Source organism: Orbicella franksi, chromosome 1, assembly GCF_964199315.1.
Source record: "Orbicella franksi chromosome 1, jaOrbFran1.1, whole genome shotgun sequence".
Taxonomy (NCBI): domain Eukaryota; kingdom Metazoa; phylum Cnidaria; class Anthozoa; order Scleractinia; family Merulinidae; genus Orbicella; species Orbicella franksi.
In genome coordinates, this window is record NC_138145.1 from 27,339,940 (window position 1) to 27,365,269 (window position 25,330).

General features: G+C 38.6%; 3 protein-coding genes across 4 annotated transcripts in view; 2 read left to right on the plus strand and 1 right to left on the minus strand.

Annotated features, from left to right (window-relative positions):
- The window catches only part of LOC145500356 (uncharacterized), a 4,075-nt gene extending 3,091 nt beyond the window's left edge, over window positions 1–984 (minus strand). Inside the window, exons 1-2 of the mRNA XM_081479874.1 lie at window positions 807–984; window positions 1–605 (exon numbers count right to left, since the gene is read on the minus strand). The exon at window positions 1–605 is cut by the window's left edge and continues 3,091 nt beyond it. Coding sequence (XP_081336000.1) covers window positions 409–605; window positions 807–984 — 375 coding nt within the window. The 3' untranslated portion in view covers window positions 1–408. The remainder of the gene's footprint in view (window positions 606–806) is intronic.
- The window catches only part of LOC145500309 (neuroplastin-like), a 27,081-nt gene extending 12,440 nt beyond the window's left edge, over window positions 1–14,641 (plus strand). Inside the window, exons 5-9 of one of the 2 annotated variants that reach the window (XM_081479812.1) lie at window positions 5,815–5,967; window positions 7,315–7,482; window positions 9,528–9,815; window positions 10,155–10,929; window positions 11,372–14,640. In XM_081479812.1, the coding sequence (XP_081335938.1) occupies window positions 5,815–5,967; window positions 7,315–7,482; window positions 9,528–9,649 (443 nt within the window). In that variant the 3' untranslated portion in view covers window positions 9,650–9,815; window positions 10,155–10,929; window positions 11,372–14,640. Of the gene's footprint in view, window positions 1–5,814; window positions 5,968–7,314; window positions 7,483–9,527; window positions 10,930–11,371 lie in introns of both variants that reach the window. The other variant, XM_081479804.1, reaches the window with a different exon arrangement.
- A 1,059-nt stretch (window positions 14,642–15,700) lies between these two features.
- LOC145500385 (potassium/sodium hyperpolarization-activated cyclic nucleotide-gated channel 2-like) overlaps window positions 15,701–25,330 on the plus strand; it is a 29,360-nt gene continuing 19,730 nt past the window's right edge. Inside the window, exons 1-6 of the mRNA XM_081479906.1 lie at window positions 15,701–17,275; window positions 19,179–19,403; window positions 20,865–21,066; window positions 21,849–21,998; window positions 22,610–22,828; window positions 24,256–24,402. Of these exons, the coding sequence (XP_081336032.1) occupies window positions 16,503–17,275; window positions 19,179–19,403; window positions 20,865–21,066; window positions 21,849–21,998; window positions 22,610–22,828; window positions 24,256–24,402 (1,716 nt within the window). The 5' untranslated portion in view covers window positions 15,701–16,502. The remainder of the gene's footprint in view (window positions 17,276–19,178; window positions 19,404–20,864; window positions 21,067–21,848; window positions 21,999–22,609; window positions 22,829–24,255; window positions 24,403–25,330) is intronic.

Below are 25,330 nucleotides of genomic sequence, written 5' to 3' on the forward strand. Positions count from 1 at the left end.
ACTCTCTTTCAGGTTGGCAACATACCCTACGTGAAAAATGAAAGTAAGTGGGGTCTAACTATGCACATGTAATGTGAATATGTAAATGGAAAAATTGTAAATTTCAGTTTGCTAAATTCTTCAATTCTTTACTCACCATATGTACATTTCACTAAAATCTTCTTTACTGTATGCTCTCCTTTCTTGTACTTTGGGAAAGCAATGTTGTATCGTTCTCTCTCATCTTGCAGTGTTGCCTGCTCCCTGTCACTGTTTTCGTTGAAATGCATGATTGCAATCTGCAACCTAAAAAGATAGATATTTTTGCTTTTGTTTTACCTTCCATTCAATATGACATAAATTCAGAGAGGTTTTTTGGCAACCTGAAAAATGTCACATTTCTAACCAAGGTTAGTGTGCATTATGATGTTATGATATGTTCAAGTCTTCATACCTGCTTGTCATTCCATGGTACGAAAAGGCCACCATTTTTGCAGCGAAGTGGTTGTAGACAGAATGGAAGACCTCCAGAGAAGATGTAGCATGTTGTCCTGAAATTTGCTTTATATCTTTCAAGAAGGACCCCTTTGTCAGCAGCTCTGTGAGATTTTTATAGGGTGGTGTACCTGCAAAAAATAAATGATTTCACCTATAGTGATGAGCATCTATTCCCTCCTTACAACTATCAAAGATCATGATACATACCAAATAACTGTGTTCATGTAAAAGCATACTCCTGAATATGCATGTATATATGGGGGCTATTAATGAGACAGGCTTGTTGATATTGAGACTTGACGAATTTTAAGGTTTTTTTAACTATGTACCTGGCTTGAGCCATTTTTTCTTTCTTTTTCTCCCATGTAACCTTCCATGAGCACACTTAGGAAACAATGGATTTTCATGTCCAGAATGCCTGTTCAGGAGGTGATTTGTTATGGACAGCCATTTTGCCTCCTTGAGGTCAGTGTCATCATCATGTGTTGACGAGGCACACCAGAACATGTGGTTGACAATGCTCTTCTTCCATTTTTGAACCACAGCACAATCCTTTTTTTAGCAAGGGCATCAATCTTCTTTCCAGTTCCTACATAAAATTACAGTTACTAGTGGCTAAAAATTGTGCCAGTTGATTTTAATCGAAATTATATTTCTTTCAAATATTCACCTTTTCCAACATGCCAACCATCCAACCTGTGCTTAACTCCAGGCCATCTCTCCCTCATATATTTTCTTGTTTGCACATGCCTGTCTGTTATTAAGGTGTTAATGGACAATCCTTCACCAGTTAAGAATGTGAGTGATCTTGCAAGCCCCTCTTTTTCCGTAGCACCTGAGTTTTTCACTTCGTTGCTCTAAAGATAAGTATTAATTAAAATGCAGTATTACTTAGCACAAAAATACTTCTATGAGCCCATTTTAAATTTAATCCAGTACAAACCTGTATCAACTGAGAATCTAGGATTTTATTTTGCTCAGCATCCATAAGGGAGTAGGTTCCATACTTAGCTGAATGACCAGGGCTGTCACAGCGGCCATCACCTCCCACTATTAATTCCCGCCCTTCAGCTTTGATGTTGTTCAGCAGACTGGACTGTTGCTGTTGGTATGTCCTCTGCACAGCAGTATGTAGATACTTCTTTTGGTGATTCATAAACGTTGAGTAACATATCTTTGGCACATTCATATGTTTCAATATCTTCAGCACCTTTGCTGGGCTTCCACCACCAAAGAGGATAGAAGAGGACAGCATGATGTTCCCAACAGGAATGTCTCCAACTGAGGGCTGCGAATCCCAGCTTGTAGTGAACGTGCAGGAATAACATTTCTGCGACACTGTTATTTTCGTACCAATTCTTGATTCGACCATCCGTTCACATTCCGACCGGCAAACTGGGCAGAACCGAAAGAGGTTAAGAAGTGAAGACTCTGCCACTAGGAACAGGTTTTGTTGGTGGGGAGGTGCATTTTGGGGAGACTCCCTGTGAATTAATAGAGTGAATTATTAGTGGGCTTGTTCTCTTGAAATATTCATAGTTTGTTGCTACAGTAGATCACAGTACAATGACTGCATAATGTATAGGGGTTGTGATAGATAGTTCGCTTACTCGTATAAACAATCATCAAAATCGTCAAAACCAGTATCATCATCATCATCATCTGCATCAATGTCTTTGGGTTCAGGGACGTATGAAGGGTCATCATCTTGCTCCATTTCTTCTTCATTGTCTGACAACTCCTCGTCACTCTGGACTGGGGTCGAAGTCGTGAAAAATTCTTTGAGAAGGGTGCATTGAGTTTCTTGACTTTTTTGGGCAATGGACGTTTGACAACCTGCAAAGATATTTCAGCACAGAATTGTTTTTCACCTGACTGGATGACCCGTTTTTATGATATACAAGGAAAATTATCATGGTAGTTTCGTATTTCTATCACGCATCAGTAGAGAAACCAAACTTGCCTTTAGTGGTGCGGCTGCTTCGAAATTGTACAGAAACGTTTTTCCCTACATACCGGGTTTGGGTAGCAACCTCTACAACTGCAGGCAATGTTTCCTCTGCATTTATTGTTAACTCCTCATTATTTTCACCAGAAGTTGACTGCAATTCCTCCCTCTCATGTTCCGCGAGGATCTTAAAATAGCAGAACACAGGTAAGTATTATTCTAATTTTCTGAACGAGTTTCCCTAGCTTTCAATTTAAGCTAATCTATTAAGGCAAGTTTTAATTTCGTCCTAAACATACCCTAGCAGCCTCTCGTTTCCTGTAAGCTCCTTGTGGCGGCTTCTGCGGGTGTTTTGATGGTCTGGTGAGAGCGTCTTGAGAGATGTTTTTGTCATGTCATTTTAGCTTCTTCGTCTGTGGAGGACCATTTTTAAAAATCGTAGGAACAGCATTGGGTTTCAAAATATTTTTCATCTTTAAGCCCAGAGATTTCGCTATCACCGTCTGTTCTTCAAAGGAATCGTCAGTGAAGTGAGCGCTACAAAGTCGGCTAGTCGTCGGGTTGAAAACATCAGAACGGGTGTTCTTCACGGCATTCGTCCATAGCTTAGCGTAGTGGGCATCTTCAGGCCATTTGTGAAGGCTTACTCCATCTTTGCGAATGTTAGAACATCCACCAGCTATACAGCGATGTGGCATTATAATATGTTGCGCTTAAGCCGAAGGAGTGTTACGCACGGGGCTGTGGTCGCGTCGCACTGTTTGGGCTGGTATTAAATTCACACAGAATGGGCACACAACTCAACTGTTGTATAACAAACTCTATTACACTTTATTGCTTGAATTGACTTCTTGATATGCGAAAGCGCAACTTATACACGTGATTATTGGTACAAAGAATCTTTGAAGTGTTCTCAGTCGATAACGACCTAGGTGCAATTTTAGAGATAGTCGCGCCTACTTACAAATGGCTGTAATGATGTTGAACTAGTCATTTACGAGAAGAATCTTACGCTAAAATTATTCAAAGAGAGAAACAAGGTTTTCTATGGTATTTTAAGTGTAAGGCCTGGACTATGTTTTCGCACAACACGCGACACGACGAGCTTTTTCGTAGCACAGCCAATCTTCCCCAGTGTAAATATTATCGAAGAGGTTTTGCGAGTTCACCTTTCTACGTCACTTCCGGTTTTTGGCCTGTGATCCAAAGCTCAAACCGCAAGTCAAGAACAGTCCCCATTTACACAAAAAATACGAAGATTGACCACTTGTAGCTGTTCAATGCTTCTTATTTGGGTTATAAGCTATCTTTTTTTAAAATGTTGTTCTGAGGTGTAGAGTATCCCTTTAACTCAAGAAAAGTCCTGGAGGAGAAGCTTAGGAAACTGTGAGAGCAAGGCAAAGGAAAGTGACCAAACCGATCCAGAAGTTTGACAAAAGAAGAGGAAGAAGTCCTCTGGCAGAACGGCCAGCTTGGAAGAGGCACTCTACAAGCTCTACTTAACACCACGTGGTGGTGCTCAATCAGCACTTTGGCCTATGAGGTCGACAAGAACGCCACCAAATGAAAGTTGACAATTTACAACACAACGATGACAGAAACGAATTTCTAACTTTTGCAAAAGGTCCAACTAAGACGAGACAGGCAGGACTTACATGTAGTGGGAAAACCAGACTAGTCACCTTCAAAATGTTTGCCACAAGGATTGAGGAAAGGTGCCCCGTCATGTTGTTCAAACGATATCTGGAGAAGCGACCAAGGGAAATGAAGAAAAGCAGTCTGTTTTACCTCACTGTCATTGACAAGCCAGTTTCAAGCATTTGGTACAAGAAAATTCCAAGGGGAAAGAAAACCATAAACACAATCATGAAAAACATGAAAGAGAACTCACTGCTGAAGGATCTGTGTCCCGAGAAGAATTTGATCAACCACAACTTGCAAGAAAGACCGTGGTCAAGAAACTGAAAAGTTCTGGTATCCCGAAGTGTCAAATAAAGAATATCACAGGCCACACATATGCCCAAGGGCTTGACAAGGAGACGAAGTAGAGCAGCAGATCATTTCATGAGCCATTGACAACACTGGTTCTGTTCATTTAAGACACACTCTAAGTCAACTTTATCCTGCAAATTCCACTGCATCTTTGTGTTCTCCCGGCTATGTTTACAATTTCAGTCACGGCAGCATCACCTTGAACATTGCCGGGAATGATGCCATTCAGAAGAGCACAAGTGATATTATACATGTACATGTAGGTGAGGATACAAGCGTATCTTCATCAAAGAATCAGATTTAGAGTGATCTGAAAGCGTTTTGAATGCTTTAACTTTGTTTGAAAAAGCACTAACTTTATATTTTCAAAGTTGAAAATTTGTTAGCAGGGCGGGTTGTCAATGTCCTGGTATCTTTTTGCAAAAATAAAATTTCATTCAGCTCATTTGTGCGTTTGTGGTGATTGATTCTTTGTCAACATTAAAATGACTTCCTGTGACTGATTACTCAAGATCGCATTCAGAAATTCAGTAATCCCCCCCTCTATTTCATTAACAAGTAATCGCAATTGGTCCTTGTCCTCGTCACTGCGTGACTCAGGCAATTTCAGCAACTTCTGAAAACACGTGTGATATTAATCCTTTATTTTACTCGCTCCCATGTGATTACCACTACTAATTTCCTTATCATACAGCCATGTATAAAGAATTTCTAAATATACATCCTTGTTTAATAAAAACCTACATATACACTGTACATGTGTATCAGACTGTTGCCAAATTGTTCTGTATGTGGGTTTTCAGTGTATATATTTAACATTTTTTACAGTTGTAGTACCAGTATCAAAAAACTATTAGTAAGTATTAATTTGTCTTCTATAAAAATGTTTTTCACAGCTCATGTTTTGAGTAGTTTGAGATTATTCAAACTCAAAACTGAAGGACAAAAAAATCTAAACAGAAAACCTCACCAAAAAAGTGTAAACTGAAATGAAAATACCTTCTCAAAGGACCAAAAAAATAGAAACAGAGTTGAGTATGCTTCATTGTCCCTTGATGCTACTGGTGAAATTGCCTGTTGTTGAAAGAATTAACCCACAAATTAACAAGTTTGCTACGGGTGTGGAGAGCAAGGGTACAGGTGACTCAAAACTTAATGACAGCCCTGCGAAAAACCTTACCAAAAAATACAAACTGTAGAAATAACAGTTTTTGCCACGGTAAATCTGGGTTACAGCTGTAGCTAAATTGTGCTTTGGACAACCTGGCCCAGGGTAGAGTAAGAGGGACCGCGAGAGTAAGGTGTCTTACTCAAGAACACAACACAGTGACCCTTGACCAGGACTCAAATCCAAGTCTATTGCATGAACAATCCTGTACTTCCTTCATTACTTTTAGTTAAGCCATGGCTTCCAAAACCAAAGGAGCCTACTGAAGAGAAGAAATTCAAGGGAGATGATGTGTCATTTGAATGTGCGGCCAAAGGATTTCCTCTGGAGGTTGAATGGAAGGTTAAGAGGAAGAATGAGGACACTCTACTGACTTGTATAAGTAAGTTTGGTTGAGACGTAGTTTTGATTTCATGAAGATTTCAAACAATCTTTCAATCTTTATTCAATCTTTGTTTTCGTTTCTTAATTTACATTTTTATTGTTAGACTGGCCTGCAGATAGCTTGTGCTAGTCTAGGTGGGCCAGTCTATTAAGATCTACATGTAATTACAAACATTTTTATTAATAAATAGCTTACATTTATAACAGAAAATTAGGGAAAAGTAAATAAAATACATGTAGTAAGGTGGGAAAAGAATGAAAAAAGAAGTGAGGGGTTATCAGATAGATTAGATGATTTGTATGCAGATAGGATAATTTTTGAGTACAACGTAGCTTTGTAAATAGTGTACTTTTTGTATTCGATTTTTGTATTTGTTTCTATGTAAATATCTATCTTAATTAGAGACATATTGTAGCCCATTAACATTGTTATATTTAAATGTAACATAAGATATGTAATTTATCTTTTGAACAATAAAGACACTTTATTTATTTATTTATTTATATATTTATTTATTTATTTATGTACATCTACATGTATTATTATTTTATAATAATCTATTATTATATTTAACATCTAGATCATTATTTTACAATAACTAGATGTTCATGTAGTACATGAACATGTTAACTGTATCCCTTATACCAAAGAAAAAATACAAACTGTAGGGGAATCCTGATTCTTTAAACCATTAAGGGGAACAGAAATTGATTTTATGTTTGACCACTGGATTAGTGTTTGATCACTAAAAAACACAATAGTCTCCAATAATGCATGTACTCTTTCAATGGAATGCCTGGTTTCACATGGCAGAACAAGCTTAGAATTAAAGGTGTTGATAATAATTATGTATGAAAGTGAAGAATGATCATTGCAGTAAATTTTCCAATTTAAGAAATTGGAAAGAAGAAGCCTGAAAAAATCAGGGCGTTGAAGGCTTCTTCTTTCCAAGTGCTTAAATTGGAAAATTTACTGCGATGATCATTCTTCACTCCCATTTACAACCGCAGTTCAAATATGAATTATTTCATGTATTATATATATACTTCACATCATTTCACTCCTCACGGGAAGATATGAACTCAATTAATTGACCTCGCTCCCAATGTGTGGCTTCATAGCTCAGTTGGTAGAGCATCGCCCCGGTATCGCGGAGGTCACGGATTCGTATCCCGTTGAAGCCCTGATTTTTTCAGGCTTCTTCTTTCCAATTGCTTAAATTGGAAAATTTACTGCGATGATCATTCTTCACTTCCATTTACAACCGCAGTTCAAATAAAATTATGAATTATTTCATATATTTCATATACACTTCACATCAAATAATTATGTATGTCCTGTCAGATGGTTCAGATGGAAATTACAAGATTCACCGTGCCAGGGAATATGACCCTTACATTCTGACGATATCCGATGTGCAGTACACTGATCGTGGATTTTACTACTGTTGTCTCCCCTCCAACTGTTCCGAACATGTTGATGAATGCCAGAAGTTCATCCTTCGTGTCCGAGGTAAAGTCTATTTTTGGTGTGATGTGTAACGTGGGCATAAACAAAGATTATTTACTTTTTGATGGTTGAAAAAAGAAAAATCCAAGTGATTTTCTTTTCCAATTCTCACATTTTTCGAAAAGAAGTACAAGACATGTTCCTTGTGTTTTTATGGAGTTCTGGTAATTCTTTTGAATGTTTAATACAGCTTGTAAAGCTTTGAAACACTTGCCTGCAGCTTGTGTTATTATAGCATTTCTCGTACTCCAAGATTCCCACATGCAGGGGTCTCATTAACGTCTTCAGTAGGAGGGTAAGTGGTTGTTACGGGTGCGTGAAACCCTTTGAACTAAACTTCTTTACAAGAAAAACTCTGCTAGATGGTCAAACCAGGCGGGCAAAATCATCCTCACGGCTGGTCAATTTGTGCGGTGCCCCACCCTTAATGAAACCCCTGCACTTGTGTACTATTTAACAATTACCCTACAAGCCCAAGTCTTCTACATGTGTGAGCAGATAGTCAACATGATGGAGCCGAGTTAACTATCATTTGTAGAAAAAGAGGGCAAGCAGTGTTATTGTTTTAGTATTATAATTATTTTTATCGTAGTCTCATTGCATATTGTGCTGCAACTGGAAATTTCAAGGGTTTTCAACGTTGCACGTGACGTGCACTGATGCATGTGGAAAAAATCATGTGTATAATCACATGTGCAACTGTAATTTATTTAATAATTTGATTTATACTATGAGCTCAAGATTTCTGTGAAGTGATAGTTGATGAGGCAGAAGACCGAATCAACTATCACCTCTTAGAAATCAAGAGCAAATCATCTAATTGTTTTAGAAGAATGCTAACTGAAACTTACTTCAAATGACGGTTTCCAATTATTTCTCAATGTATTGTCAAATTCCGCACTTTAGGTAGATAGCTCAGACTGAATTGTTATTTGAAATTGCAGTTGTGTTTGCGCGCACATCATTTTTTTTTTCCAATAATTTCAAATTTTTCAAGTCAAGAAACCGTAAACGCCCTTCTTTTAGTCATTTTGGGAGTTAAATAACCCATTTGCATCAAAAGGTCCTTTAAAATTAAACTTTGGAAAAATAAAAATAATGTTGCCATTTTGTGGACGACCTCTAGCCACTACACACTAATGGCTGATAATGTAGGATCACTCAGCCAATGAGATTGCAGCATTTGCATTAGTGTACTAGTAGAATTCTACTCAAACGGTAATACACGTACAGTACCGGTCAAATGTAAGTTGACAGTCACTCGAAACTCGAACGACTCGACTCGACCCTTCGAGTATCGAGTCTCGAGTCGAGTCCTTCGAGTTTCGAGTCGAGTTGTTCGAGTTTCGAGTCGAGTCGTTCGAGTTTCGAGTCGAAGTGACAAAGAATTTATCGCTCGATTAATTTTTCCTGTACGTGTCAATGTTGCTGGTTTACTTCTGGAGACAGAAATTTTCGAGTCGCGACTCCAGAGGCAATCAAATTCACGCTTTCACAATAGACTATGGTAAATTTATGCTAGAACTCAATATATACTTAGAAAATGTTTGCTATTTCCTAATTATTCCACAGTAAACATGTTGGCACAAATTAAAGTAGTGTACCAATGTGTTGGCCACGTTCCGTCTTTTCGTGTCTTTACATTGAAACGCAAAAAGTGGTGTGCACTGTAAAAGTTATTGATAACCCTTCTTTATTTCTCTATTCATACCATTCATACTGTATGTTCGGACGTGGCTCGGTACAAAATACCTGTACATGTAAGTGTCTAAAAGTGTAAACAGGTTGTTGACGAGGCACGACGTACAGAAAAAGCCTGCTTTTCTCTTGGCTCTTCTTCTTCTCCTAGTAAGGATTGAGTCTCTGTTCCAATGGCTAATACAATGTCAAACACTTTTCTGTAAAGTATTACCTTCGTCATATTGATACAAGTTGATGCAGCTGTGTTGGGAGAATGTGTTAGGATTAAAATTACATGTAGGTACACATACTGTTATAATAATTATACAAGTACATGTATATAAGGTAATTTTCAAATGTTGTTGCAGATCCGTTGGGTGCATTGTGGCCTGTTATTGGCATTCTTATTGAGGCCATTGTCCTTTTCCTGATCCTCTTCATTGTAGAGAAAAGGAAGAAGAACAAGGAAAAAGGTGTGAACTGTCATTAGGAATGTCTTTGTCTAAGTTCTCCTTACTCAAGTTGTTCTCTGCAAGTACTGGTAACCAGCCAAAATTGCTGCCTATTAGTTCTGAGCATGGCGGCTAGTCTTGCAAAACATGTCAGATTTTACAAGATGGTATTTTGAGTTATTTTGGCCACATACATAATTACATGTATCTTAACAGTTTAAAGGGACACAGTCAGCTTTGGGACCGCGCTGACCTGGACACTAGTTTTCTCATTTTGAAAAAAGTTCATCTCAAGCTGAAATCAAAGTACATCTAGAAATCCGCTTCAATCTTCACAGTGTTTTGCTTGATTTTCAATCGTTTACTGAATAGCCTGTTTTGAGTGTGCTTTTGCTTATTCTATGATACTATTTTTATCATATTTGGTTAAAAACAGTATGGATCGCGTCTCTGTGATATGCAAATTAGCTATGACATGGCATCTAATGCGCATGTGCTTCAGCTGACTGTATCCCTTTAATAAGATAGAAAAGCGCCAAAGAGATAATGATAAACCATAAAGGAACAAGGATGGCTAAGGATGGAGAAGATTAACACGGATTACAAACGACGAATTTGAAAAATTGAGGCTAAACTTTTCAATATGCGCAAACCGTGACTGAGCTCCTTTAAAAACGAAACACCAATTACGACGATAATCATGCGAATCAGTGAACTCACGGATCATTAATGGTCAGTGCTTTGTTTTGTTAGTACATATATGCTGGCTGACTAACTAGTCAGATTATAACAATTATGAAAGCACTGACAATCCTGACTGTCTCAGAGGACAGAAAGAATTTCTAGCTGCTCTGTGTACAGAAAATTTAGCATTTTTGAATTATTTGTTGTCAAAAAGGAAGTTTATACATGTACTAATATAAGGGCAGTGCAAACTGCAGCTTGTAAAGGCTCTTGTACTGTCCTGTTCTGCGTGTAAACAGGCGTTTTGAAAGTAGGGCGGGGACGGAGTTTTACAGAACTCAAACTGCAGTCTTAAGCGACAGTTTAGCTGTGGGCAAAATCTTGGATAAAGCACAAATACTTTTGAGGATACCAGTATATACTGGGCAGGATGGGAGTTCAGTTTATTCGAGTGGAATGAACCTTTCGTTCAAAATGAATCTGGTATCAGTTGTAGACGTTTCACTGAGTTGTTTCAGTGTAGTACATGTACGTGTAGTACATACTTCGTATCCTTGACACTAATTTGATTTGATTTATTTTTATTTTCATGTTGCTTCTTTGTTCATTGCTGGTGCATATTTACAGCTGACAAGTAAGCATAATTTACATCTGTGTATTTCATTTTATATGTAATGAATTGATAAACCTGGCAGTTCTACTTCTTAAACATTGAGCAGTTTACAATTTATTATTCGATTACAATGTACATGTACATGTAGCCTTGACTGGTTTGTAGAGGTCTCTTGACCTGAAGATATTTCTTTAATTTTGTTTTGACAGTTACGAGAGATCGAAAGGTATAGGGAGTTAGTATAGGGTTGGCGCAAAAAAAGGAAAGTAAAGGTCTACTTTAAGAGATTTTAGTCAACAGTTACTACTTGGGCATTAGACTGCACTACACGCGAATTGCTGACCCTAGTTTCTCCCTCCCTTGCGATGTTTCTTCACAAAAATTCACGTACAAATGTGCGACTTTAATTTAATGTGAAAGGTCTTGAGGTGGAAAATAATTGCTTCTATCTTGTTTTGCTTAGGGAAGATGGCCGCATGGAGTTCAGTTACAGCTCCACGGATGACGGAGACAGAGGCCAAGTACGCTTGCGCAAAGCGGGTGAAACTGCAGTCGCTTAGAACGTCCTGCTCACGTCACGTGTACAGCTCATGTCAATCCCGTGTTATCGACAGTGTACTACTCCTCTTAGCCACGAAGAAGTTACTATTAATATTGTGATTTTTGCGAAGAAAGTTCACTAAAACAGATACATGTATTCAGTGCTCTAAACACACTAGCTCACGTTTATAAGACGATTCTATTGAACCCAACCAATGAAAAACTCAACACAATTGATCGAAAAATAGTGCTAGGAAAAGAAAAACACAAAGGTGATTTGAAATCGTTTAATGTTTCGGACGGACAGAGTCAGAAATGCCAAAATAAATGACTGGATTTCTGCCGGTCAAGGGTAAGCTTAAAAATCCCACGCGATTGTTATAAAGCGGTCACAGAGAGGTTTAACTTTGAACATTTCATTTCCGTAGGCAAGAAAAACTTCATTTTCTAAGCGATAAATATATTTTCTCGGTTATTTGACCTTTTTTATTTGTCATTTTGCTATCAAACAAAAAACGAAATGCTGTATAATTTTATTGCTGAGACAGCAGGCCTATGGGACCTTCTACCGTCCAAAATTTAGCATTATCCTAGCTAGCGGTGAAATAACTCAAGCACTGATCAGCGTGAGAGCACTGATAGAAGATTCTCACATTACCTTCTTTTCAAAAATCATGACTGCGAAAAATTCTAATGCTCGTTTAGTTTTTGTTAAGAAACTTTTTTTAAGGCAACTTTTTTTCTAAGAGAACAAGGAAATAATGTTAGAAGTAATTTGCGAATTTTGTATTTACTTCAGGGACGTTGATTGTACATATTAATTTATCCATCGCTTCATACGAGTGACTTTGATATTTCGGTACATACAAGAACAGGTCACCAACATCAAATTAGAGTTCGTGACGACCGTTTTGAGTTTTTTTGCTCGGTAAGCTGAACTAATAAACCTTCGGAAAGCGTTCGTAATCTCTCGGCCTGCAATCGGAAGCTCCGAGACTTTCCCAAATTTCCGAGGTTTATTGGCCATACAGTACCTCTCGTTTTATTCCTCTCGGCTCAAGACCTCGTTCTTGTTGACGGCGTGTTATACACTTACCGTGTAAATGGCAAACTTGTATCTCTAATTTGGCGTGGGGGCTCGCCTGTATATACAAGGAAAGTCAAACGAGGGTAATTCAGATCCCTATACTATGGGAAATGAAGAGGGGCATATTTTATCCCAAGCTTGTATCAGTTATGTCGCGTGAATGATGTCAAATATGCAATGGCTTTCAAGCCTTGTAATTGGCTGGTCCCACGCAACGTAAATTAAGCACAGATGTCGAGAAAAATTGACAATCAATAATGCTGTTATCAACTTATGTTTTCAGGAACGCAGTGAATAGTTATATTTAAATCTTAGTTGTGCTTATCAATGCTTCGTTTGATACGATATATAGTATAGTCCATCTATTTCATGATTGCACGGTTGTAAATGCCATGGAGGGGGAGCTAATAGCAGCAGTAAATGTCAAGAAAAACCACCACAGAATTGCTTCTTTTTTTATGGGAACAAAAGAAAGTGTTTACGTAAGAAAAGAGTTGAAATCCCACAGGATTGGTTTGGTACACCAACATGGCCGCCCTTTCACTGTTTCAGTACACGAGCATGGCTGCCGTGACGTCATACGAAAACACTCTTCCTACAACTTTAAGCTCCGTTGCTAACTTCAAAAGATTACTCGTTTCTTTATTTCTTTTTTTGATGTGTGTTGTGAGATCCAGGATTTTTCTTAGCAGTTAGCAGGGGGTGCACCACTAAGGAATGGCGCAACTGACTGGCGAGGTGAACAAATTTTAAAAGCGAATGCGAAGAAGGCTTCATCTCAGGGAGGGGGTGTGCACCCCGTGCACCCTCCCCCTTGATCCGTCCCTGACTTTAGCATTATATATTGACCTTGTAGCTGATTTACAATGCATGGATGCTGTAGGAACCCGGCGGGCCCTGAAGCGGAATGGGTTATCTATGCCAATGATTATTTAAAATTAATAGTTTGAACCCAGGAGTATTAGCAGTTCGTATAGTGTGATCGGGCGAGTGACTGACGTTTTTATACAACCTGAGCGTGAGTCATCTTTTGAGCCAAGTGGAATGTGTTCGTCAGTCGATGGTGTTAAAAGTATCATTTCTGAGCATTTGATCTCTATATTCCGGTCAACATCTGTGAGATCTTTTTCCACGATAAGTAACAGTTTTCCAAGATTAGCTAATTGAAGTAACGAATATCCGTTCGCGTTTTTTGAAGTAGTATTCAATATCCATTATCTCTTGTCATTACTCCGCTATCAGACGCCGAGTAAAATGCTGGTTTTCTTGGTCTTTTTAGGCAGAAAAACGTCAACGTTGTACAGGTTTTTGTAAGTCAACGTTTCATTTTCGGTTGGTTTTTATCTTGGCGCCTTTTCGACCATTAGAATCCCCACTTTGTGGGTTTAATAACAGTTTTTATATGTTTGCCTGGAAAGAGCGACATCAAGTTAAGGTGACTCAACAGTTTCCAACACTCTCCAAGATTTTCACTGGTCATTATAACCTCTATCACGTTGTTATCATATTCGTGACACAATCAGTTACAATAGCAATAGAATGACCTGCTAAAATCACGCTTAATTTTAGCTTTTAAGTACTTATATTTCAAAAACGGCACGGTCGAATCCAATTTTTATCATGGAATCTTGATAACCAGGATAAGATGCAACTTTTGACAAAGTTTAAAACAATTCTGTGCATGGAGTTCATAGCCACCATAATTAAATTTACGGTGGCCGGATTTCACCTTGCCTTTTTGAAATATGAGTACTTGAAGCTGAAAATTAAGGGTGTTTTATCAGGTCATTCTGTTGCTATGGTAGCCTATTGTGTCACGAAAATGGTAACGTTAACAATGTGATAAAGAGTGGTTATAATGACCCATCACAATCTAATACTTGGAAAGTGCTGCAAACCGTTTTGAGTAACCTTAATTCAGAAACATGTACTTCTGGTTAATAAATAGCGTTATTATATGGCTGAGCCTCACAAGGACTGGAGACCACCGAATTCACGAATTTGATTGGCTGAAATCGGTATTGAAAGCGGTCTAGATTTTCCCATCTAGACCGGCATCTATACCGGTAATGTTATGCGGTGAAAACGTGGCAAACTAGAACACAAAAATATTGACCATTTTCTTCTAACAATGTTTATTTATCAAGTAAGTAAAGAGGACGAGCAAACTTATGCAGAATTAAGTTTAGCTCATCGCCGTTCGGAAGATAAATGTCAGTTACCTACAAACCAGTTACATACAACGAATTAAATTGTTCTTGTTTGCCATAAAATAAACATCTTATTAACTGAGCTTAATCGGTCTGTATGGGAGAATCTGGACCTCGATCGTGTGTACAGACCTCGGTCAAGATTCTCCCATACAGACCGACTAAGCTCGGTTAATAGGAGCTAACTCGTCAATGCTCCTATGCGAACGTACCCCAGTCTTAAGACCGCATTTTTGTGTTTCTCGCTCTGAAGCAATTGAAGCTTTATTAAAAGACAGTTTTAAACCAAATGAATGGGCTAATTAAGGGCAAATTAACTGGAATGAGTTTGGCGGAAAGAGCCGAGCAAATAGTTTTTAGGAAGCTGTCTGTCTTTGGTTGACAATATAGAATTTACACAAACACGGGTGTGTTTCCACAAAGGGTCTCTTGACGTTTACTATATATCTGTATTTCCTGACGAAGAAAACATATGTCAGATTATTCTTCAGTGTTGTGTTTGTCATCGATCGAAGTGACGCAAACTTCAGTACAATCATCTACGATGCACACGAAACTGTGAGACCGCAAATCTGGGTTAAGTAAGTTTTTTTTTCTATTACGCAGAACCATGATATTTTATACAAAAGTTTACACGGCTTCATAATAAACACATGTTAATGAAATCTTATTGGTTAGCAAACCTATATCTAAGATTTCTACAATCTCCATTGCATGATGGCTCGGACAAATAATCATGTCGCTGAAAGGAAAATAATTAAGTTATCATTTTTTTATATTGGTTAGTATTGCCGGTATTAAATATTATGCCTTGAGGGAAAACATCGACGTTTTTAGCGGAATCGGTAAGACAAAGTACATAACGATAATTTTACAAAAATTAAGGCCAAAAAGTCCATAAATCATAAGGATGATGTCCAATCGTTCTTGAGATTTAAAATCGTTTTAAAACTTTAATTTTATGCGCTTTGTGTTCCAGTTAAAGGGATATGAAACAAGAAATTTGATTGGCGGCTTTGGTATTCGATTCATTTTACCATAACAATGTCTGCTTTTTAGCTCTACTATTAAGGATTACTTCCGCGCATCTGAGCAAAACAATCGAAATAAGGAATCGATAACACTTTAAAAGGCTACAAATAATGTAAAACCTGCCTATCTCCGAGATACCTCCAAGCGGAGAACTGCTGCGTTTTATTTTGTTTAAACAGGACAACGTTTCGGTTTCTGAGCTGTGTTGCGTTTTCAAAACCCACTAAGCCCAACACAACTGGCTTTTCGAAAACCAAATTAAATATATTAAGTCAACCAAACCACACAAGTATTTTTTAGATCATTTGCAAATTCGCAGCAGGAGAGATCTTAAATGCTGCGAGGATATCCTTTTGAAAAACATGCGGTCGATACATTGAAATGTTGTGGACTGTGCTGACTGGGTCACGCGCGCGACATTAAATTTGTGCCATTAACATCGCCGGACTATTATTCCTCGTGCTCGTTCTGTGATGTCACAATCACTCGCACGTCATGTAAAATTCAGAAGGCCATCTCCACATTTACTGAGATTGGAAATCAAGCGCGTATGGAGACGCAAAATGAACTCGAACAAGGAGGCCTGTGAGCCGGCGCGAGGAAATAGGGAGGATTTTAATTCCATTTAGGAAGATGAAGACTTCGAGTGAATGGTCAACACACAAGTATCGCGAATCCTCAGTTTCAGTTTGCTTTTGTTATAAGAATCCACAAAATCTCAAGAAATGAGCGAAGTTCGCAGCGACGATGCAGAGGGCACGCTGCGAAGTGCGTCTTGTAAATCGATCGACAAATTGCAAACTGATTCGGAGTGTAAGGAAACAAGGGACGCAAAACATGATGAAATATCTTCCGCGCCCGAAAATCAATCAGAAGATACTTCAGCTAATGGAAAAAGAGCTAGCGGATCCTCTTATGAAACGGAAAATTCAATTTTGTCATCGCATTTGAGTCTGCAAGCACTCCAGGCACTGAACGACGCAAGCGCGCAAGACGACGATGAAGTGCGAGGAACGGAGGAAATAGGCCTTTGCGAACAAGGGTCGTCAAACGAAATTTCAGTGGAAGGAAATCCTGTGGCTTTTCGTGAATTCGACTCAACTTGCAGTAGTCCTCTTCTAAATGGCCGCGTTGTGAATAACGAAGATGCGCATATCACAACAGAAAATCTACAGGAAACTATTTCGGAAAGAAACAACCACCTAACGAATAGAGCATCTAGGATTTTCTCGTTCCTCGGTAGGAAACTCCGCACATCATCGTCAAACGCAAAAAGGACTAATGGCGATGTTATTGTTACAATTGACGCCGAGGAACTGACTGTCCTTGATCCCCAAGCGAAGCCAAAACCGTCTTTTAATGACCGTGTGAAAGTCTGGTTTCAGCCCATGGATAACAAAATGAACATGAAGGTTTTTGGAAGCAGGAAAGCTATGGCAGATGAACTCGTACGATTCAGAAAAGCTGGATGGATTATACATCCGACAAGCGCCTTCAGGTTGGAAAACCAGTTATTGCTTCCTATATACACTCTTCACTGTTGTTCTATTTATACTGTTCGTTGTTGTTGGTTTTTCCCCTTGGGTTTATTTTTCATTTGTGTGTCCATACCTTTTCTATTTACCTAAATTGTTTGGCGATCTTCCTTTATTATAACACCTCTTTTTCCTTTATTAATCAAGACACAGGAAGTTCTTTTCCAGATCTGTCTTAGAGTTAACCCTCGTACAGTGAACTATGTAAAGCAAAATTCACACGCGTTTTTACAGGGTGAAATAATGTTGTGTTTTAACTCTGGTATTTTCCAAACTGGGCCGCAAAAACCTCAACACAGATTGTGGACAAGTTAAATTTCGTTAAGGCAAATTCAGTTGATTGTGATTCGCTCTGGTTTTGATTGCATCGGATGGCTGATTTCCGTACTTTTGTGTTTTAGGAAGTTTAAATTTTAATGAACTTCTTTTGGCATATGTGTCTCGCGGCCTGATTACGGCTTTTTGCGTATGCAAATTGCAAATAATCACTCACAAAACTTGTGAAAAAACTGCTTTTGTGATGCGGTTTTCTTTGCACTTAGCTATTCCGTCTACACCAATGTTTTTTCATGTATTCTTTGTGCGTTTGCTTTTCCTTACGTTAATAGCTTGATTTTGCTCTGTTAAATCGCTAACATCAGTAGTAACTGAAAAGATATCATGATTTTTGTGGCTCGGTTTTGGGAGAAAACATTGATGAATTGTGCGAATTATACTTTTGGCCAGGCAGAGGTTCGTGATGTAGTGATTTGTCATCATTAAAAATTTTATGGCACATCGTCGACAGAAGCTGTGAAAAGGGGTTGTTTAATTAACTGAAAAATTGCTTGAAAAGGTCTCAGGGAAATTAACTTCTCAGGGATGTAATCAAGTTGCGGATTGTCTGTTGGACGCGTAAAAAGACCTTCACTACGCTTAAAAAATCGCCTTACGAAACAACAGCCAGACTATTATGTCTACCCGACTCCAGCCGCAGGTGTTTGATTATTATTTTTTCAAACTACTTGAAAACTTCACTGATTAGAGGGTCAGTTGTTCTCATTTCAAAAACCGATTTACACTAAAGTTAAATTAAAGGTTAACCCAGATTACACTGATTTATAGCGGTCTTGTTTAGAGGCAAGCATTACTACTGATTTAAGCTTCGTTACGAGACTGGTTGAAGTGAAAAAAAAAAGGGAAATAAATGTTATCAATACCAAACTGGCCGACAGGGAATGGGTACAAGTGCCTTTAAGCTGAGCCCGCGGTATTCGCTGGCAAAGACGTTGCTAAGCAATACTAAGATCTAAATAACGAGTGAAAAGCAAGTAAAACCAAAATCTTAATCTGATGAGATTAAAAATGGAACCTCCTCAAAGATAGAGAAGATAATTTTCTTTTCTCATAATTACTTTACGATGTACACACTGTGGACGTGACTTTTAAGGAAAAAGAGTCTAATGTGCTAATGTGGAAAAACCACACACTCGATAAAAACATAATAAACTACACAAATGACAAAAGACAAAAGAAATTACATTTTTGTTCTGGTAGCAATCACAACCTTTTAAGATATTTCAGTTCTGCAGCATGTTGTACGATCAAAAAGTTAAAATATCAAGGGTCCGTTAGCAGTGTTGATCATAATGAAATTGAATAATTTAAGCGTTCTCTGGTAAAAATTATTAAAAATATGAGCTTTCGACAGCCAGTCTACTGTCTTCGACGGATGATAAAAGACGGTAGACTAGCTGTCGAGAGCTCATATTTTTAATAATTTTTACCAGAGGACGCTTTATTCAATTTCATCATGATCAAAGTTGACTTGCAACCTAATGATTTATTTTTGCTAGCTTGAGTGACTGTTTCTGTTTTGTGTTTCAGGCTCTATTGGGATCTTATGATACTTTCCTTATTGATCGTCAATATGTTTGTTCTACCAGTCGCCATTGCATTTTTTAATGACGACATGAGTCCTTCGTGGATCGCCTTTAACAGCATATCTGACGGAGCGTTTCTGTTGGACATTGTTTTGAACTTTAGAACTGGAGTGCTTGTTCATGGCACTCCCAACAAGTTTATCCTTGATCCTAAGAAGATAGCTATACGGTAAGTGCAGTTTAATTAGTACAGCCTGCCTTTAATTAATCTGCTACCCGTTTAAATTCAACATTCTCAATTCATTAATAATTCATCAAGTTAAAACAAGGAAATCACAACCGTGAAGGAGGTTTGGATAGATTTTGACGATTTTACTTCTCCGTTTACTCTTTCAGTTAGTTTTTGTTTCGATTGAGTAGATATATCAAACCCTCGAGACAGCGTTTTATCGGCTATCCAAACACTTGGAATTTCGTCAAAAATACTCCGCTGCGCGTCGTATTTTGAACTCTCTTTTGGGTGTTTGGATATCCCGATGAAGCACTGTTTCTCGTGTTTGATAATTCATCTTACCCACCCAAAAATGATAGTAATAGTTTTGTTGTGCATACATATTAAGCAGCAAAGCCTTTGCGCTGGTTTTCCAAAAGCTCTCGGCCAATCAACGGTCATAGAGCTATCTACTCCGCATACCCGCTGCGCCTCCCGAAACAACGTTCAATTTTGATTGGTCCAGCTTTTGTAAAAATGTTTTACACAAGATTTCTTACGAATAAGCAACGAATTGGCAGCGAAACAATAACAGCACGTTAATTTCTTTTCATTTGTAAACATTTTATTCATTTTTAAACCAGCTTTTGACGTCTAAACTTAGCAGGTAATAATCAAAACCTCGATGTTCGCGCGTACATTTATTCTGTTTATCGGCTTTTACCTGCTTCTTGACATCTTCGCAAAGTAATTTGGTTTTTATATCAAAAATTAATGAAAAGCGTCAACGTGCTCAAGTTACGTCAATATCTTGAGCTGCGGTTTTGAATAACTGTATGATGTGTAAAATTTTATCCACCTTGGATTGAGATGAAGATTTAAGGTGTGGTTTGTCTTCCATTTCCCACTATTTTACGTAAAATGTTCAGCTTTCTGGAACTTGAAAATATTATGTTTGTCCGTGATTATTTTCTGATGTCAAGGTGGGTGATTTCTGTCGTTAGCAATTCAAAAACTAATCCAGATCAAGCCGTTCACCTGCGTGAATGTTCAACGTTGGCGCGACCGCAAAGGGTGCGAAAGTAGGGTTTGGTTATGGATAAAAATTCAGGTAATTGGCATTGTTTGTTTGTTTCTTCCTCAAAGAGATTGTAGTCCTATGAGGAGAGAGGACTCCTCGATAAAATTCGAAAATTTCGAAAAGAACTCCTTAAAAGGTACTGGAATCTCATTTTGTGGGTGTGCTTTAAATTCATTTTCACCCCTTAATTAAGGACGTTAAGCCTCAGCCAAAAAGAGCGTATGTTGCTTTTTGATCATTTTCAGCCAATGTTTGAGAGATTTCTTTCGATAATTTGAATTGACACAAACGTATCCTGAAAGATAATTACCTATTCCCTTTAAACAATAACATGCACTTCCATTGGAATACACTTCCACATAGCTCCAGTGGACATGACTAGTGTTTTTCCCTCTCAGGTATGCAAGGACGTGGTTTTTGATTGATCTTGTGTCCTCGTTTCCGTTTGATTACATGGTGTCGTCGGCGACCAGCTCGGAATCCGGCCGACTCTTAGGCGCATCCAGGGCGTTACGAATTCTGCGCATGGCTAAACTACTTAGTCTACTGCGCCTGCTCAGAATATCGCGTCTTGTACGTTATGTTCATCAGTATGAAGAGGTAGGTAATCCAGTGCTTAGGAGTGCAGAGTCCTGGAAATAGGGGAGAGGGTGAAAGAGGCCTTGTTCTGAGCTAGTGGCTTCATTAAGAGTTAAGCGAGTATAACACTACAGTTTTCCATAGCAACATTACGAGGCTTACAGTATATTGCTACTCACTATGGGATAATAGTCTGCAGGTTATCCAGCAGCATGGTTATTAGTTTACACAAGCGACTTGCTTTAACTCGGGGATGTCAAACCTATCGCACTAATTGTATAACGCCGACTGAATTCTTCCTCAGGCTATGATTTGTCTTCTGTCTGTCTGTTTGTCTGTCTGTCTGTCTGTCTGATTGTCTGTTTGATTATCTCTCCGGTTCATGCATCCGTCGTCTGGGAACCGAGACTTCAAGCATTAGTTTCCTCTTATATCAGTATAGTGTTAACTAATGAATTTAAATCTATACATTTTGCATCAAAATCAATTAGATATGTCCAGGATTGAACGCTAATGAGATTCAAATTCCTTATGATAAGCATGACAAAGTATCCTCATCTGCAAAAAGTCACCGAAACAGAGACAATTCTGTCAGATATGAAGTAATATGAAAATGTCAAATAACCCTGCCAAATATGAAGTACTAATTAAACAACACTTGGACATAATCCAGCTGGATTTCTTTGTGGTAATGTGAGATGTCAAAACAGTATCATACGCTTGAGATACTAACAGCTACACCGAGCCATTTTGGCTTAGACTGTATACTGCTCATTACCAATTCTCTTTCCTTTACATTTCAGATTCTGAATGTGACTCGCTCAGTAATCCGGTTTGTAAACCTGATAAGCCTGATGATGCTAGTAGCGCACTGGAATGGCTGCATGCAATACCTCGTCCCAGTCCTCGACGACTTCCCGGACGACTCATGGGTTATGATTCACGGCTTACGGGTTAGCTTAACACAGCATCTTATAGCTATCGCTTATATAATTCAGGACAAGTCTTCTCATTGCTTTCTTTACGATAACACAATGTTATTTCGCTCAGTGTAAAGTAAAACCAGCAAAACAATACCACACGACCCCAGAAGCTTGTGGCTTAAAATATTATTGTGTATCTATCTATCTATCTATCTATCTATCTATCTATCTATCTATTGATAGACGTTTTTAGTTTACTTCAGGGACAATAAGAATGTAATCGTGCCTGTCTTTAACCGTTAAAGCTCTCTTGTTTTCACTGTAAGTTTCTGGAGAGTGTGGGAAAACTGTAGCCTGCGAACGCAGACGTATTTCCGACTGTCGCTTGTCTCCGTTCGCTGGCTAGGAAAACCGGGAAAGCGGAGGAGAAAGGGAGATTCTATAACCGTTTTACGGGAAGGTAGAATATCGACTTTATTTCGTCTGCTGTTATTTTGGTGGCATGAACATCAAATGAAAATCCGTCTGCCTTCTCAGGGCTGGGTCATAGCTTCTGTGTTCATGGAACTAAGTCAAAGTGTAAACAGAGTTTCTCTCTGGGCTGAATTCTTGTAACTTATATAGTTATCTGTCTTACACAGGACAAAGCATGGACCGAGCAATATCTATGGGCGCTTTTCAAGGCCTTGTCGCACATGTTATGTATTGGCTATGGTCGTCATCCGCCACAAAACATCCCTGAGACTTGTGTGACCATATCTAGCATGATGACTGGTGCGACGTTTTACGCGTTGTTCATTGCTTATTCCATCAATGTCATTCAGACCATGGACTCGCCTGGTCGCAATTATAGGGAAAAGGTGAGATCAGTCTGTTCTCAAGTTGCGACAGTCTTAATGTATTCCCGAAATGTGCCGATCCCTTTTCAGGTTTTTGGTTTGATTTGCAATTTACTGCGGCACCTATACAACCAAACCTTCCACTCCATTTCTCCAGCACGAGGCTCTACCAGTTCATAAGACCCTATGAGTTTATTATGGGACACTCCCACCACGCCATCGGACGTGGGTTGCCCGCTTATGTTTCATGCTATATAAATAGAGGCAGACAGCGGTCAAGCATTTTCAGGTCTCTGCATGCATTGCGTGCCTATGATGCTAAACTGCAATTGTTTGAGAGAGCAAGAAGCAAAACGATTTGCCCTATAAAAGCGCAGTAATTTATTGAGCCCATACTTCTAGACAAACAAAAGCCTCTAGCCTCCTAATCTAACGGTCATTCTTATTTATCAATGGAGGTAGAAAGTGACCTCTGTATGCATTGCGTGCCTAGATGCAGCCCAATTTACCCTATATGAGCGCAGTAATTTATTGAGCCCATACTTGGAGACAAACAAAAGCCTCTGGCTTCCTAATCTAACTGTCATTCTTATTTATAAATGGAGGCAGAAAGTGGTCTCTGCATGCATTGCGTGCCTAGATGCAGAACAATGTACCCCACAAGAGCGCAGTTACTTATTTGGTCCATACGTAGAGACTAATAGCCTGCGAACAGGCTTCCGGTGAACCCGAACGAAGTCCCCGCCCCAATTGCTTTGTTCTCCGAATTCTTCCGTTTTGCGCTCGCCGAAATTTTTTCCGTCCTCGCCGGGAGCCTGTTCGCAGGCTAGAGACTAACAGAAGCCCGTGGCCTGCTTTGTCTAACAGTCATTCTTATTCTTATAAGCATTAATTCTTTTTGTCGTAATTCTGCTGGAGTTCATTTTCCCCGCTACCAGGTGTTACAGAGTTGGTGCTTTTATGCATTACTCTTTTGATCGTATCTGAAAATGTATCTGAAGACTGATGTTTCTTTTTTTCAAAAAAATGCTATTAAGCCGTCACTATGATGGTTTAAAACTATCTACATCAAGGTTCCGTTCTTAGAAATTAAATTGCCTCTCATGAATTAACATTTAAATGTAACCAAACTGAGACCAATGGAAATACTAAAAATCGAAAGCTATAAAGTTAATTAACTCGATAAGGATTCAATATTCCCAAACACCTACCAATAACTCTGTAGGTGGTATTGATTAAGGTACACCGTTCCCTGTTTAAATCATTTACATGCAAATCCTTACTAAACTCTTGAAGTTTTTGAAATCATTTGAACACCTTTTAATTAAAGAGATAATGTTATTGCTCTTTACCTTCGTTCATTGATGTGAAATGTAGACCACTGGATCTATTGGTAATTATGTCGCTCCTTAGAAGTTTTATGTCCATTTTTATTATTTTATTGTTAGATACAACAAATCGAGGAGTATATGTCCCATCGAAAACTGCCTGTTAATCTCAGAGACAAAATTACCAAATATTACGAGCACCGATTTCAAGGAAAACTGTTCGACGAGGAGAAAATTCTGGGTGAAGTGTCTCGACCATTGCGAAAGGTAAGGCATTGAAAGCAATTCCAATTAACACGCTTAAGTTTGAGAAATGCAAAGTTGTTTCAATGAACTAGACTACGAGTAGTAGACTAAAATGGCCGCGCGAAATCCTTGGGGCGAGGAGCGCGCCCTTTTCGCCCCCAGGATTTCGCGTGGCCATTTTTTCCTCGTGTTTCTCTTTCGTGTCACGCACGACGGTCTAAGCGAAAGAGGGACTACTGGTAGTCTGCAATGAACTGGTCGATTATTCTGCCGGAATTTTACTTTGATTACAAGGCATTTTATGTCTTTAGCAGCAAAGAAATAGATTACTCTGCGGCCTTCCCTTCTCTTTAGCTTATTAATTAGAAACAAAGCCCAAAAAACCCGAGCCAATTCAAAAAAGAGTAGTTGAAGAAACTATTTCGCAGCTGTTGCTGTTCTGTTCTGTTCTTGTTGTGACAGTGGTGACCGTAGCGGTGATAGGTGATGGTAGTTAAGATATAGTGGTTGTTGTAGTTGTGTATTTAACCTGCTGCTGTAGTTGTTGTGGTGCGAATGACTGCTGCAGATGTTGTAATCCTTCCTCAACATTTCCCAAAATTTTTACAGGGTTTATTTTACTGCCTTCGAGAACATCAAAGTGTTCTAGATTTTGAAGCTTGGTTCTATTTTACCTAAACGTTTAATAGATGCTTTTTTAGCTTTAAAGCTGAACTTGTTGGTTTATTTTTCACAAATTTTAAGTTTTTTCGGCTGTTCCGATATTTGTAAAGGAACGTTCCTCTGGGATCGAGTGTTCCTCATTTTTGTGTTCCTATTAACCTTAAGAGGACCAGCTTTTTACAGAGTAGGAACATAGCGTTCACTGTAAGGTAAGACAAGAACATTTTGTTCCGAGTTGTCAACTGCAAGTGGAACAAATTGTTCCCAAATGAGTGATTTAGGACTG